This window comes from Pogoniulus pusillus, chromosome 11 (assembly GCF_015220805.1).
Source record: "Pogoniulus pusillus isolate bPogPus1 chromosome 11, bPogPus1.pri, whole genome shotgun sequence".
Classification (NCBI taxonomy): Eukaryota; Metazoa; Chordata; class Aves; order Piciformes; family Lybiidae; genus Pogoniulus; species Pogoniulus pusillus.
In genome coordinates, this window is record NC_087274.1 from 34,043,471 (window position 1) to 34,059,529 (window position 16,059).

At 50.4% G+C, this 16,059-nt stretch overlaps 1 protein-coding gene across 2 annotated transcripts in view; it reads right to left on the bottom strand.

Moving 5' to 3' along the window:
- RMND5A (required for meiotic nuclear division 5 homolog A) overlaps positions 1-10,463 on the bottom strand; it is a 28,893-nt gene extending 18,430 nt beyond the window's left edge. The window contains exons 1-2 of one of the 2 annotated variants that reach the window (XM_064151694.1): positions 10,037-10,463; positions 5,629-5,771 (exon numbers count right to left, since the gene is read on the bottom strand). In XM_064151694.1, the coding sequence (XP_064007764.1) occupies positions 5,629-5,771; positions 10,037-10,178 (285 nt within the window). In that variant the 5' untranslated portion in view covers positions 10,179-10,463. Of the gene's footprint in view, positions 1-5,628; positions 5,772-6,966; positions 7,016-10,036 lie in introns of those variants that run through there. The other variant, XM_064151695.1, reaches the window with a different exon arrangement.
- Positions 10,464-16,059: the final 5,596 nt, after the last annotated feature.

Genomic DNA, 16,059 nt, shown 5'->3' on the forward strand with positions numbered 1-16,059 from the left:
CAAGCAAAATACCCCCAGCAGCTGCCTTCTCAGCTCCCACATACACAACAAGCACAGAATTGTCAGGGCCAGAAGGGACCTCAAGGATCAGCCAGCTCCAACCCTCTACCATGGGCGAGTTCTGTTCAGTTCAAAGGCAGGAGAGCTCTTCCATTGCAAAGCCATCTCAACCCAAATGCCTGTTGATTGCCAGGGTTCAGTGGTGTGAGTCCCCAGATGAATTCTGTGATCATTTTGTTTTCTGTGACATCTGGACACAACCTTTTTATCAAAGAACTGTCAGGGCTGGAAGGGACCTCAAGGATCAGCCAGCTCCAACCCCCCTGTCATGGGCAGGGACACCTCACACTAGATTAGGTTGCCCAGAGTCACATTCAGCCTGGCCTTAAAAACCTCCAGAGATGAGGCTTCCACCACCTCCCTGGGCAACCTGTGCCAGTCTCTCACCACCCTCAAGCTGAAGAACTTCCTAACCTCTAATCTCAATCTGTCCTCCTCTAGGTTAGATCCATTCTCTCCAGTCCTGTCACTACTCAACACCCTAAGAAGTCCCTCAGCAGCTTTCTTGTAGTCCACTTCAGATCCTGGAAGGCCACAATAGGCTCCTCGGGGCCTCCTCTTCTCCAGACTGAAAAACTCCAACTCTCTCAGCCTATCTTCACTTGCTTGTTTCAAGTCCTCCCATCACTCACTGCAAGCAATGGCACCGACAAACGCCAAGCCTAGCCAGCAAACAGCAGTCTGGCTAACTCATCAAGGGGCCTCCGGAGCCTGCTGCCTTTTTGAAGGAAGGGTCTGCAGACAGAGAGAACAGACAAGGAAACTGCCTTCAAGCAGCACTGTGTGTGCACTGCTGCCTGCCCAGCACATCAAAGCAGGGGCAAAAGCTTTCACTCCAGTTTGTTTTGCATAGCAGAGGAGACAGGTAGTGCTGAAAAAGGAAAACATCACTGCTCTCCACCCCCAAACACTGAAACCAAATGCTCTGAAGACCAGAACGTCCCAGGAACAGGATGAGCTTTGAAGATCCGAGAGCTCTTTCACAGATCTGTCTCTGACGATCCTACTGCCACATATTTTTAGGCCAGTGGCCCACAGGCATGTTCCAGAAATAAGGACAAATATTGTCACAGTGACTCTTCAGTAACACTTAGCACTGCTTGGCACTGTGCCCTTTGGCAGCAGAAGAGCAACACTCCTTCTAGTGCAGGACACACAAGAGGACTGCTAAGATGGTTCATGAGCAGGGCAGGTAGATTCCTACAAATCAAAGCCCTTAGCCACTGCCTGCAACCAACCTCCTGCGAAAGAAACAGAGCCCAGCAGGCAGTGCCCTGCTTGCTGCCTGACCCACTGGGAACTCTGCCTCTCTCCTGAGGGGTAACGCCACGGATCAGAAATGCAGGGGCAACAGCAGTGCTCCAGCTGTGGCTGGTGAGGATTCTGCATGACAGAGGGACACCAACCCAGCTCCCAGTGCATTACAGCAACACCAGAGGCAGCAGCAAGAACACAAAGCTGGCAGCCAACACAGCAAACTGTGTCAAAATGCCAGCTGAAGAAGGAAGTTTGTTGGTCCTGCCCTTAACAACAGCTGTCACTTGAATGTGTCACAGAAAATTGGCACCAGCACTAGCAGGTTTCCCAATCTCACATCAGGCAATAAAATAATGAATTGCCTTTATCTGGGCCTGAGCACACACTGCTCAGAAGACCACAAACAGTGCTCTGGAGATGATAATTCACCTGGAAAAGAAATGAGGATTTATCTGGGTGACAGAAACAAACCTCCCATCTCATGGATCAAGGCAAGGGTTGTGCTCCTTTAAATTCTAACAGGCATCTTTTGCAGGCAGCAGGAGGCCTTGTGGTGAGAATCAATGCACCAATCGATTACACCTCATTACTTCTATTGGGTTAAGCTTAAGCATATGATGGGGAAGGAAGGGGGGCAGAGTAATTGCCATCGGTTATGGGAGCCAGATGCCAACACAGGGCTTGCTGCCAGGTTCCAGGCATATTTTCCAGCAACACAGTGAAACTGCATTGAGTGTGTGTGGAGGATTTCCTCCAAACCTCAGTGTGCAGGGAAGCATCAAATCCCACCTGGACTGCAGCACTCCATATACTCACCTGCCAGACAGGCCAAGGTTCAGGGTGCTCTGACATAGATTCACAGAATGGGTTGGAAGGGATCTTCAAGACCATCCAGTTCCAACACCTTGCCACGGGCAGGGACACCTCCCACCAGCACAGGCTGCTCAAGACCTCATCCAGCCTGGACTTGAACGCCTCCAGGGAGGGCACATCCACAGTCTCCCTGGGCAACCTGTGCCAGTGTCTCACCACCCTCACTGGCAATAATTTCTTCCTCATTTCCAGTCCAAATTTCCTCTCCAAGCTTCAATCCATTCCCTCTCATCCTGTCACTCCCAGCCCTTGTCAAAAGCCCCTCCCCAGCTCTCCTGTAGTTCCCTACAGGCACTGGAAGGCTGCTCTAAGATCTCCCTGGAGTCTTCTGCTCTCCAGGCTGAATGACCCCCAGTCCTCTCAGCCTGTCCCCACAGAATAGGTTCTTCAGCTCTCTGATCATGTATGTGGCCTCCTCTGGACCTTCTCCAGCAGCTCCAGGTCCTTCTTGTGCCAGGGGCCCCAGAACCAGCAGCAGTTTTAAAGTAGTTCCCTTAAGGCACTGTCAGGGAATACTAAGAAAATCCAAAACGCTTGCATCAAAGCTCAGCCCAACAGAACACCAGGAGTTAAGAAGGCAATCCCAAACCACTGCTCTTAACTTCGCAAAAGACATCCTCCAACAGGAGTAGCCCTGGGCACTCGTGGCCTTCCCACTGCTGCTGCTCTTTCGATGCAAACGCCACAGAGTATTGAAAACTCAGGGGAATGAGCACACTGAATATAGTCAGCTGAGCTCCTCTGTGAGCAACTGCAACAGCCCTTCTGACACTCAGCAGGCACGGAGGTGACTGCTGTTGTGTCCTTTCTGCTGTTTTACACAGCCACACATGACACTCAAAACATGTTTTGATTTACAGCTACCCCTTTTCAAATAAAAACAGCAGATAAACTGGAAACAGCAGGAGGGAACCAACACTGGAGCAACCACCAAAGTGACAACTGAAACAGCAGTCTGGAGACTGCGCTGGCACCTAAAATTCACTAAGGCTCTAGAAAACACTCTCATCAATTTCCATCCAGTGTTCCCACCCTCTCTGTATGACCCAGATCTGCTACACCTCAGAGTACTGGCAGGAGCAAGGTATAACCAAACCTGAAAGCTGTACAAAGTCCAGTTGCTAAAGCAGAACTGGGGAGTTTCAAACCTGGGACAAGATTACACAGATTTATTTCAGGCTCCAAGCCAGTAATAAGGATGGGATTTTACTCGAGTTAATTGGTTTAGATCCAGCAGCAAGGATTAGAGCCAGATGCATCCTTAAGCTCTGGCTAACAGTGATGCTTGGACAAAAGCTCTTAGTGCCACATTGGAGCCTTCCATGAGGGTCAGGCAGAGACACAAGCACCACCTCAAGCAGCTCCACAGATGTTTTGCTCAACACTGCAGCAGGATGCACCTGGGTCCTTCACTACACTGCTCTTAGACTACACTGTACAAGATTTTCCTTACTGACCAAGCTGAACTGAGATACCCCAAGGAGGAGTACTCTTGTGGTGCTGCTGATGCCTTTGTGCAGACAAAGAGCCTCAGTCACTACTGTCCTCCCTAGAAAGATTGTCAGGAGAACCTCAAACCAAATGCTTAGCCTCTACCAACACAAGGATGTTCCAATGAGATGCTCAACACGACCTGGCAGTGTGCGCTTGCAGCCCAGAAGCCAACCATATCCTGGGTTACATCAAAAGCAGCGTGGCCAGCAGGCTGCCAGAGGGATTCTCCCTCTCCAGACCACACCTGGAGTCCTGGGTCCAACTCTGGAGCTCCCAACACAACAAGCACATGGAACTGTGACAGCAGGTCCAGAGAAGGCATGGAGATGATCAGAGGGCTGGAGCACCTACCCTGTGGGGACAGGCTGGGAGAGGTGGGGCTGTTCAGCCTGGAGATGGCTCTGAGGAAACCTCAGAGCAGCCTTCCAAGATGTGAAGTGGGCTACAAATTGGGAGAAATCCGATTTAGATCAGATGTTGGGAAGAAATTCCTTCCCGTGAGGGTGGTGAGGCACTGGAAGAAGCTACCCAGAGAAGCTGTGGAGGCTCCAAGTCTGGAAATGCTCCAAGCCAGGTTGGTTGGGGCCTTGACCATCCTGGTCTAGCAGGAGGTGCCCATGCCCATGGCATAGGGTTGAAACCAGATGATCTTTAAGGTCCCTTCCAACCCAAAGCATTCCAGGATTCTATCACACAGGCATGCCCAAAAGAGCAAGTACAAGACTCTTGGCACACACAACTACTTTATACAAAACAAACTGGCAGGTGCAGAAACTGACACATAGCCTGAGAGTGCCTGTAGAGCACCACTGAGCACAACACAGCAACAAGAGTGTTGTGGCATCATTTCAAAGAACTGTTAACGCCTTCCTACAACACCACATTCAGGTCCCAGTTATCCTCATATCAATTCCAAGTTCAAAAATGTCTCAAATGCAATGCTCCAAAGTGCAGCTGTTCTACCTTAATACTTGTTAAGGCACAGACACAGATATTATGACATGTTCAATCTACCCTGTTGACAACAAGAACTTCACATGGTAGAAAATTAAATCCTAAGAAGCTGCAGCACACCTGAGGTCCACAGAAGAAGGCTTGAAAATCTCTGGGGTTACACTATCTTCTAAACCAAAATGATGCTTCTAGGCTCCTTGCTAACAATTATCTAGACTCATAGTACAGCTTAGGCTGGAAGAGACCTTAGAGATCATCTAACCCAAACCCCTGCCATGGGCAGGGACACCTCTCAACTTGCCTAGGTTACTCAAGGCCCCCATCTAACCTGACCTCGAACATCTCCGGGAAGAAGGCACCCACAAGCTTGCCACCCTCCTAGTGAAGAATTTCTTTAGACTAAGGTCCAATCTAAACCTGTTCTCCTCCAATTTAAATACATCTCCAATTGTCCTGTCAGTGGACACTCTTGTAAAAAGCCCCTCTGCAGCCTCCCCCTTCAGGTCCTAGAAGGCATTTATAAGGACACCCCCCCTAGAGTCTTCTCCAGCCTGAACAATCCCAGTTCCCTCACCCTGTACTCGCAGCAGAGGTGTTCCAGTCTCTGCACCATCTTTGTGGCCTCCTCTGGACTTGTTCTGACAGATCTAGGTCCCTCTTACAGTTGGGACACCAGAGCTGGAGGCAGCATTAAGGGTGGGATGCAATAGATACATTCCAAGCCAGGATTTCTGGGTGTGTCAGACACCGCAGCACACATTTTGCTAAACTAAAAGATGCTAAGCCCAGTAAGACCTACAGAGCATGAGCTCTGGGACAGGAGGAGCACTCTGTATGCAGGTTCCAAAGGCAAGTACTGGACCCCCCCCAGTGCTGCCTGTGCTTCTGTAGCTGAGAGGAAGTGTTTCTGAAGATGCCTTGCAGCCTACGTGCCCACTCTGTAGCACCACAGAACACAAGCAGCAACACGAGCAAAGCAGATGTAAATACCTTGTCGATGGCTTTTCCAACTCGGGACACGCTGCTGTGGATGTCCTTGTGCTCAGAGGCCAGCTTTTGAACTGTGTCTTTGATTCTCTTACAACACTGTGTCATAACCAGTGAAATTGTCCCTGACAAGTCTCCATCTTGATCTAGGGAAAAGAGAGGAAAATGACTTTAAGAAAAGCCAACCAACCCCTCTGTGTTGTTACACAGGAAGTGATTCAAAGACAAATGGCATCACAGGAAAGAAACACAAGCCAGAACCTGCAAAGCAAGATCAGCTGAAAGGGAGGAGGATGCACAGGACACTGCTCACTGGCGGAATTACTACTCCAGCCAGGTGCATGACAACACTGAATGAGTGCAACAGCTTCAACACTTCATGTAAAGCTCTCAGGTGTCTCAGGCACAGCAGACTCAAAGAAACACTCAAACCCACAAGCCCCACAGGGCAGTAACAGGAAGCCACTGAACTTTTCTTTTAGAAAGGCCCCTGAGATACATCAGAATGTCAAGTGTAACTACATGGTGCAAGCAAAATTAGTGAGGGTCAAATTCACCCTTGCCCCACAAGTTCCCCACTGATATCCAACTCTGCACTTGAGCTGTGTGAAACTCCTGCTGCCTGAGTTGGGGGAACAGCTCTGAGCACTTCAGCCAACCACTCTCAGATGCTCCTCATTGGACTAGAAACAGCTCTGTGCACACCAGGTCCACACCAGGTCCTGCTTTAAGATTTATTCTCTAGAAACTGTGCCATTTTTAAACTGATGCCCAACTAATGGCTGCAACACTGCACCACCCATTCTGTGACCAAAGAAACAGGCGAGGTTCACAAGCCCCTGACTGTAGCACAGCACTCTTCATGCTCCAACTCAAACACAGGTCAGTAGCTCTAGCTGTAGCCCCTGCCCCGTTCCTCTGTGCTTTCCTCCAGTGAAGCAAGCAAGCTCCCTTTCACCAGTTCATTTGGAAACACAAGACTCTTTCTCCAGTCTTATATCTCAAAGTCGCTCCTTCAAAGTTCATTCCACCTGAAGAATTTCTCCTTTAGGGACATACACTTAACAGCCTTTAACTGCAAGGGAAAGCTAATATAAGTGGGAGAACAGTCCAGAAATTCTTCTTTAACGTTCTAGACCCAAACCCTTTGCACGAAAAAACAAAATCCCTGAAATACCTCTTCAGTAGAAAGACTTCAAAGGCAATCAAAGCTTGTTCTTTTCTCCTTTCATCTCTTAACACACCTTTGCTTTCAGCAACATGCTAGAGTCCAGTGTCTGGTACTTTACGGAGAGCAAAGCACAGGCACATTCACCCAAGAACCACAGAAACAAACTGTACCTCCCTCAGTGTGTCCTTAGCGAAGTGCCTGATGAGAGCGAAGAAAATCCAGGTAACAGCTGTAGGAGTAGGCAAGAATTTAGCAGCCACTTATTCCAGGTCCCTACCTCTGCATCCCACCTCTCAACCCTGCTACTGACATCAGTGGAACCAATCTTCTGTTGCACACACTAAACCAGCCCGTGCCTAGAAAAGTAAACAGCTCCTGTTCATCCTCACCAGCCCCAGCTGAGGAAGCCTGAACAGCATTTTTGCCACAGCTTTTAAGAACACAAAAAGCTTTCTCTTTGACCCCCCCGCTCCAGCCCCATGAAGGTAGCCATCACCTCCTGGGCAAAGGGCTAACAGGGTTCTGCATTCTGCCTAGCGACTGAGTGAAGATCCAAACATATTCAGTGGCTTGACACTGCATATCCTGCTCTGAAATAGAATGCTTCTCTTAACCATTACAAAGTCTGCCTCCTAGAATTATTTTGAAGTCACCTCTTGGTTGCTATTTGACGTTCATGATAGACGCTTCAAATCACATGAAGGCTCTTACTTAACTGTCATGACTTCTGCTAAGACAAAATACCACTCAGAAATTCTGCAACAACTAAAATGGAAATATTCACTCCCCAATAACCACAAACTCTTAATGGTGATTATTTGGTTTTGCAAGAAAAGCCATGAAGCTAAAACCCAAACAACTTCCAAGTGTAACTGCTTTTACGTCAAGCAGCTAAGTGAATTACTCCTAACACTGCAGCAGAAACCAACTCCAGCAAAGCAAGCAAAATATTTAAAGGAAAAGCCAGCATAGCTGCAAGAGAGAGGATTTTCCCCCCCTGCACACATCTCTTTCATCCATCCATGAGCTACTCCTAATAAACCAGCAGAAGGAAGCCTGCAGACACTTGTAGCAGTAACCGAGAGCACACCACAGGCTGACAGCTCCTCCCTGGTTTGTGCACCTACAGCGGCAGTCCTACAAAGATACATTAGTGAGAAGACATCAGGCCAAAGCCAAGTTTACTCAGCCAGACACATTTATACCATACGAGAATTCACAAGCCTGCCTTGGCTACTCCAGCAGCTGGAGGGGGGGGAAAGAGGAGAAAACCCTTTTTCTTCCTACTTGTAAGCCTTAGCTATATTCATGTTAAAGCCTAAGTCCAGAACACCCTTTAACATGAAAATAGCTCCAAAAAATGTAAGAGCCTGTATGAGTGGGGAAAACTAGTTTAGAGGCTTCTAACGGCTCCTTTTCTTCACTCACTCCCTTCTTCTATCCCCTGCCTATTTAAGGCCTTTTCATACATCTTTGCTCCCAACTCTTGTCCTGCAGCAGCCCTTTCTTCTTCAGAGTGAGGGTTGGTGGGTTTTTTGCCTATGAAACTGTATACACAAATGTATTTCTGCAGCTCACAAGCCCCGAAACACAAAGCCCCACGTTAAGAGGTCTGGCTGTTTCCACCTCCATCGATTTCCAGGATACAGTGTATAAAATCTGCCTAAATACCTCTTCTTGTCACAAAGTTGTTACAGGGGGGAGGAGGGAAAGAAACAAAAACATCTTTTTCACGTGCAAAGGCAGCTTACCCTCAGATGCCAAAACTGAGCACGGTGCTCAGAAGCTTGAGGGTACACTGGATTCATTCTAGAGTCTTTGCTGAAAGAAAGCTCAGTTTGGGATGTACTCTACTGGGACAGCTTCACCACTTCCTTTGGAAGCACCGAAAGCACCTTCAGTGCCTTCACAGGGCAGCCTCAAAATCCCTTAACCCAAGTCTGTGTGGAAAATCAGTGAGGACCCTGAAGGAGCTGCCCACTGGAACCCTTTAATTTCATCACAGAGTAAAAGCTCTGAACCTGCAACAGGATTCCCAGAGCCCCCCAGAGTCCCGTGATGATCAGTACAAACACAAGGGTCACGTCACACAGTCTCCCAGGCAAGGTCACATCTCAGTTTGTGAAGCCCCACGGTATCAACTGGCCCTTCTAAACCAACCCATGCTGCCTCAACCAGCACAAGCCACCCTTATTGAAATGCAGCTCAAAACAATGCCGGAAGGCCAAATGCTCTTTCATCCTCATGCTTCAGAGCTCCTGGAGCTCCACGTTTGCTCCCTATGGAAACTGCTGTGCACCCAGCAGCCCCGGTACACTGGTGTTTATGTTCCTGGGACGATACACACCGTGAGCTAGCTTTGCATCTCGTTACAGGACTACAGCAAACACATTTTCCTCACAACCAGACAGAAGCAAACCCTGCGAAGCAGTGCAACAGCTTAGCTTACTCTCCAGCCCGGGCTGCGAGCTCCCATTTTTAATCCCTGAGCCATCCCTGGCTTGCTGCGTGGCCCTCAGTAAATCACTTCAGCTGTCTCACCACCTTCTCCCACCTCATCAGCAAGCGCTGCACTGCCTCCGCTCAGGGATTTCGCAAGGTCCGAACGTGTCCGGTTCCCGGGCGCTGTGCCCCCAGCCGCGGGCAACGGCGGGCGAGGCCGAGGCCGTGTTTACTTCCTGCCGCCGAGCGGCTGCACCTCTACGCGGCCCAGACCAGCCACACGAAAAGCAGAGAACTTGGGAGTGAAAGAAAACAAGGGGAAAACAGAAAACAGGGCACCTCTGCTCTTTACTTCCCTCGGGGGTGACCAACCCCGGTGCAACCCAACATAACGCACAGGAGGTACGAGCGCGCTCACCAGGGAGGGTCACGCAGCGCCTGCCGATCGGCAGCAGTGCACAGAAGGCAGGCAGGGGAAGGCCCATACCTGCTCCATCCTTTACTGTTTCTCCTGCATGAAACGCCCATAAAGCTCCGGCTCCAGGAGGGTGATGGAGGGAGAGCCCCAGCTCAGCAGAGAGCTTTCCTTCAGCCCGGGGCTGGCGCTTAAGCAAGGGCTGCCCCCTCCCCGGAGCTCGGCCGGGAGACTGGAGGCGGAGAGGTGGGTAAGGGTCTCCCCCCGCCGAAAAATGCCCAAAGTTTTGAGTCTTTTGAGATTTGTCACCCCAGAGAAAGGAGTTGGGCCCTGTCTCCTCAGGGAAAGGGCAGGAGGGGAACGAGAAAGGGGCCCCAACGTACTCTCGGTTTGAAGGATCTCCCGGCGCAGCCCGCCCGCGTACTGGATGAGCTCCTCCAGGCTGCGCTCGCAGAGCTGCCCGTAGCCCGAGAACTTCTGCAGCACCTTCTCCAGCTCCCGCTCCACCGTCACGCACTGGTCCATAGCGGCCGGCACCGGGCCGCGCTCCTCCTCCTCCTCCACCTCCTTCTCCGCTGCCAGGTCCCCTTCTCTGCTCGGGCCCCTCTGCCTACCCGTGCCAGCCCCCGCCAGCAGCGTCTGGCCGGCGCGGCCCGCCTCGGCACGCCGCTCGCCCCAACTTCCCCGGCTCCTCCGGCTGCGGCACTTGTGCGCAGGCACGGCTGCGGGCAGGCGGGGACCTAGCGACGCTAGGCACAGGCAGCGCCAAGGGCACCTCGGCCGGGGGCCTCGGCGCAGGCCCCGCAGGGCGGGGCAGAGGTCATGGCTCCGGCAGCGCGGGGCAGCCCTTCCGTCCGTCCGTCCGCCCGCCCGCCCGGCGCGGCCAGGCCGTTGAGCGGGACGGGTTGTTTCTGCGGGTGCCTCGCCGCCCGGGGGCGCTTCGGAGCTCCCCGGCAGCGCGGGGCTTTAGGCTCTTCGCTCAGGGGGCCCATGGGGTGGGGCGCTGAGTCCCGGGGAGAGAGCTGCGGTGTTGCTGTGCAGGCAGGCAGGCAGACAGCTAAGGGCGGGCGTTGTTGCCGCGGCGACGAGGGGCCGGGTGCCGGGCGCTGCGGCGCGTCCAGGGTGGGCAGCTTGTGGGGCTGTCCTGGCCTCGCAGAAGGCTCTGGGGGCGGGGTGGCCCCTCTGACACTCAGGGCCGGGCCGTGCGGCTCCAGGCCGGCGCCTGGCGGCGCGCAGCCGGTGGGAAGCGGCGGGCCGAAGCCGGCGCTGGGGCCCATGGGGCGTAGGTAGTGTTAGTGCCGAGCTGAACCTCCGGGCGGCGCGGGGCTCGGCGCAATGCTGTGGCCCTAGGGACGGGAGGGCATCCAGTTCAAGTCGGGCTGTGGGGAAAGCACCTCAGCTGCCCTAAATGTGTCGAAAGTACGTCCTGAAGAGCGGCTTTGCACAGTCAGGGCTGCGTTAAGGAGACTGGCGTGCCGGAAACAACATTTAGCCTGTCATTAGGTTCTTAGTCAGTAAACTTCCTCTAGAGTTTGACGTTGTTTTACAGACTGAAGTCATGTATCTGACTGGCAAACACAAACATGCTCAGGATAGCTCATCTCGAATACCACTTGCTTAACATGCTCCAGCTTCTGTATTGGGAAGCAGCAGTATGAGGCAGGTACTTATCCATGTCCGTGGCTGTAGCACAAGGCAACCACAGCTCCCAGTAAACTTAGACGAAGTTGACTGGAGAAAGAGTATTTTCTCTGAGTCGGGGACTATGTTGGTTCATCTGTGCATGTGCTGCTGGAACTCACATGGGTGCTTACAAGACGCTGTCAGATCTATGCCCAAATGCTGCTTTGGTTTGTGGTGTTAATTTTCTTGTAATCCTAGGTGACATGAAGGGCTTGTACATATCGTCTCATTTCTTAGGTTTCATCACAGGTGTTTAAACCTTGGTCATCTCAGCACATTCAAGCAAGGTCTCGTTTTTATTTGCTCATTTTGTATTCTCCAGAGGAAAACAAACAGGTTTTCACTGTTATTAAAAAAAACCCAAACAGATAAATACCGACTGCCTGGGGGAAAAGTGTCTTGCACTCATTACAGCTTGAAGTGTATTTCTAGATATAATATTATGTGTGTGTATATATATAATTTGTATACTATTACTTGCAATGTAATTACCTGTGCCTGCCAGTTGCTCTGGCTCTGACTGATGTACACTTCTGTGCTGTTGACTACTGAATGTTTGTATCAACAAAAAGAGGGAGAGGTGACTCGGATAAAACTCCTTAATGCCCTGAGCAACCTGCTCAGCTGTTGCAGCTGAGGCTGCAACGAGCAGGAGATTGGGCTTCACAACATCCTGAGGTCTTGTCCAACTACTCTCTGAATCGCTGCCAGGTCATGCTAGGGTTGCCTCGCCCAAGCAGCTGGTGCTTTAGCTAAGGTGCCAGATAGTGGCCATTGTATTGCAGAACAACACCTACATATTAAACCTACTTTTGTCGGGCACTTGTAGATAGTAGGAAACATCTTCTAGTTTAGAATTTCATCTGAGCTGCTGTTGTCTGGCTTTGCAACTTGTGGTTTCAGTATTGGTTTGCTGAAAGAGCCAACACATTTCACTGTGCTAGACAGTTTGTATCTAGTTTCTGTGTTTTTTTCCCAGGATAAGGAGCTGCTGGAATACTCATACACAGGTTACTTATCCTTAAATGAAGATCGCGTAAATATCATTACACATACAATTAATGAAGGAACTTACACCTGTGTGGTAAGAAAAAAAGAAAGAATCTTGACTGCTTCTTCCTGGACATTCAGGTTGAAGTACTGACAGGCCCTGGAATGAGCAATTCCTGCCACTTCTGTTTCCAATTCAGAATATTTGTGTGGCATTTTCTATTTAATCCCCAGTAGCATGACTGAGCTTCTACGTCAGCTGCTTCCACACCTTGAGCAAAAGAGATTCTGAGACTTGATTACTAGAATGTAAAACTTTACCAAACTAGGCTTAATGATAAAGATTTTATCAAGTATGTGCTGTACAGAGAATTAAAACTTCTTTTGTAAAACAACAAAGGCTAGTGTCAGGGTTTGCAGTTAAACTGTGCCTCGCTATGGAGAAACAGGAACATCAGACAAGTGAATGGGGAGATCCAGGGCTCAGCTGTGCTGTGGGAGGAAAAAAAACAACCAGTTATGTGCTGGAGTGTTTTGCTGTCACTTCCTTACACCCTGGAGCATGGCACTAGAACTTTACAGCTTCTTACAGTGAGGGTGGTGAGACACTGGAACAGGTTGCCCAGGGAAGCCGTGGATGTCCCCTCCCTGGAGGTGTTCAGTGGCGAGCAGGATAAGCAAGCCAGACTAGTGAGAGGTGTCTCTGCCCGTGGCAGGGAGGTTGGAACTAAAAGATCTTTGAGGTCTCTTCCAAGCCATTTTGTGATTCTGTGAAATTTATTGTGATACACAGCAACTTTAAAATTGTTATGATAATATTTAAACACGTTAAGGGATTGAATTAAGGTTATCATAGAATCACAGAATGGTCTGGGTTGGAAGGGAAGCTCATCCAGTCCAACTACCTCTGCACTCAGCAGGGACATCCTCAACTAGATCAAGCTGCCCAGAGTCTTGTCAAACCTCACTTTGAATACTTCCAGGGATGGGGTCTCAACAAACTCCCTGGGCAAGGTGTTGCAGTGTTCCACAACTGTCGTGGCACAGAGATGTTGCTGACATCCATCTGCAGTCCTTGCTTGTACCGACTTCCAAATGGCAATGCTGTTCCTAACGTTGCTCATGGCAGTCTGAAAGGTAGATTGTTGTCCATGTGCCCAGGCTGTGCAGTCAGCAAAAGCCTGTAGGAGCAGCTAAGGGAGGAGGGGGAATCCTGGCCATTTATCAACAGGCAGCAGAGGCTTCGGGTTTGGCTGTCTGACAAGAAGATGTGTCTGTCCCAGCTCCCAGGATTTGGTCTCATTCTCTTGTGAATCGGTAAAATATTTTTGCTGCCAAAGTTGTTTCAAAGCAGATCCCTGCCTTGGCTTTTGGTCTAAAGACAGAATTTATGATCTTAATTCTCTTCACATTTGTAATACCTGCCCTCTGAGCACAGGGCTGACTGACTGGTGACTATTTAATGCTGTTAATTAGGCAGAGTTAACCCCAGCGTCTTTTAAAATGTCAGCATGTGTCCTCTTTCTCTTCAGCCCAAATGAATTTTAATTCACCGTGAAGATATTTAGATCCTCCAGATAATTAGAACTACCTGGAAAATTGTTTGCAGATGACATGTCAAAAACAATCTGAGCTGCAGCGGGAAACCAACAGATGATGACTGTATCTAGAAAATACAAGATTTTCTGGTAGGATCAGCTTAATAAATCAGGGATGTAAAGGAAGGGAGGAAAGAGAGGGCTAGAGAGCCTGGGAGGGGAACCAAATCACTCTGGATTTCCTCTGCAAGGCCTTGAGCAAATTCATTATAAAATCATAGAGTGGTTTGGATTAAGATTATCAAAATTTTTCAGTTCCAAACCTCTGTCATGGACAGGGACACCTCCCACCAGCCCAGGTTGCTCAAGGCCTCATCCAGCCTAGCCTTGAACACCTCCAGGGAGGGGGCATCCACAGCCTCCCTAGGCAACCTGTGCCACTGTCTCACCACCCTCACAGTTTAGAACGTTTTAGTATCTAATCTAAATCCACCTGGTGTAAAGATGTTAGCCCTCATCTTGTAGTCACTACATCTCTGATAAAAGCACTTTCCCATCTTTCCCATAGCCCCCTTTTATTGGAAGGCCACTCTCAGGTCTCCCTGGAGCCTTCCCCAGCTCTCTCAGCCGATCCCCATAGCAGAGGTGGTTCAGCCTCTGGTCCTCTTCATGGCCTCTCTGGACCCATTTGAACAGGTCCATGTCTGTCTTATTCTGGGAACCCCAGAGTTGGGGATGACTCCAGATGAGTGGAGCAGAGGAGGAGAATCACCTCCCTCAGCTTGCCCATGCTGCTTTGAGTGCAACTGGCTTTCTAGGCTGCAATAGCACATTGCCTGCTGTGTTCAGCTTTTCATCCAGCAGCGTCATGTTGAGCATCATGAGGTTTGTATGGGCCCACCTGCAGTTGTTGGTTGTACCCATCCCTGCTCTCCATTTGCAGGCCTTGCCCTTGCTCATCTCCATGGCTGGCTGCTTCTGTGTTAGTAGCTGTTTTGTTTTGGGTTGATCTGGGGCTGGAGTAGTGGCTTGTAATCCCATTTTTACTTTCCTGAAAGGACTCGAGGGTTTTGAATTTTGGCAGATGATTAGTGCCATCTCTGCAGGGCTCGCATCATCAGTTACCACTGGGGGGTGTTAAGAATTGATTTAACTTCGCCCATGAGCATTAGGAAATGCCATGCTGGTGACAGCCTCCCTGGCAGTTGGTGCCACAAATCATTCAGCAGTGAGCGTGGCCTCGTAACTGCTACTAGGTGTTGTGCCAGGGGCAGTGAGGCTGTCCCCAGGTGAGTGACAAGGGGTGAATGCAGAGGGGTGAGTGCAGAGGGCTCTGCAGTGCTCACTGGAGACAAACCAGCCAACACCAAAGCCCCAGACAATGTGTGTGTTAACTAAAGCCAAACATACTCAAGCACCCAACTCCATCTGACACGGGGAGCTCAGCCAAACCTGACAGCTGATAGCTATTGGTAAGTCTCCCTGCCTCACATCGCTTCACAGAGGCAGGAGAAGCACTTCCACCTGGGATCCTGCCAGCTCCTTCGCTGGGCTCTGCCTCTGCTGCACCCTGCCTCAGCTCCCGGCTCCCAGCTGAATCTTGCTGCAAGCCCAGCTGGGCTGCTGAAAGCCCTCTGTCCTAACCCGGCAGAGACAGCAGCTTCCTCCTACTCCTTGCCACAGCAGCACCCAGCTGTAGGTGGTGCCCTGTGCCCCATCAGGGCTTCATCAGTGAGCAGCACTTCTGCAACCCACTCTTCCCCGGGAGAAAGCAATGCCTTTGCCGAAGGGAAGTGTCATGTTTGTCTTTGATGAGGCTGCACAGAAGCAAAAGCAGGCCAGACCAGGACTTTAAAACTTTTTTAATCACATGAGGAGGCCAAGGGCCCTGTAAGTGGGTTTAAAGGCCAGAGGAACGTGCCCACTGCACGCCTGCTGGTCAGTACCGACCTGTCTGTTTGAAAGGCCTCAGCCCGCACACCCTGGAGGGTGCCAGTGTTTTGCAAACCAAGCCGCGCTATTTTTGTGCCCATCTGCATGAGCTGGCAATTTTCATGCAAATTATGGACTCTAAAAATAACCTACAAAAGGAGCGTTGAGTTCGCTTAGGAGAAGAGCCTTTGTCTCAAAGACAAAGCTTGGTTTCAGCACAGCTTTTGCCGCAGGCTTCATTTTTTTCTTTGCATCCCGGCACT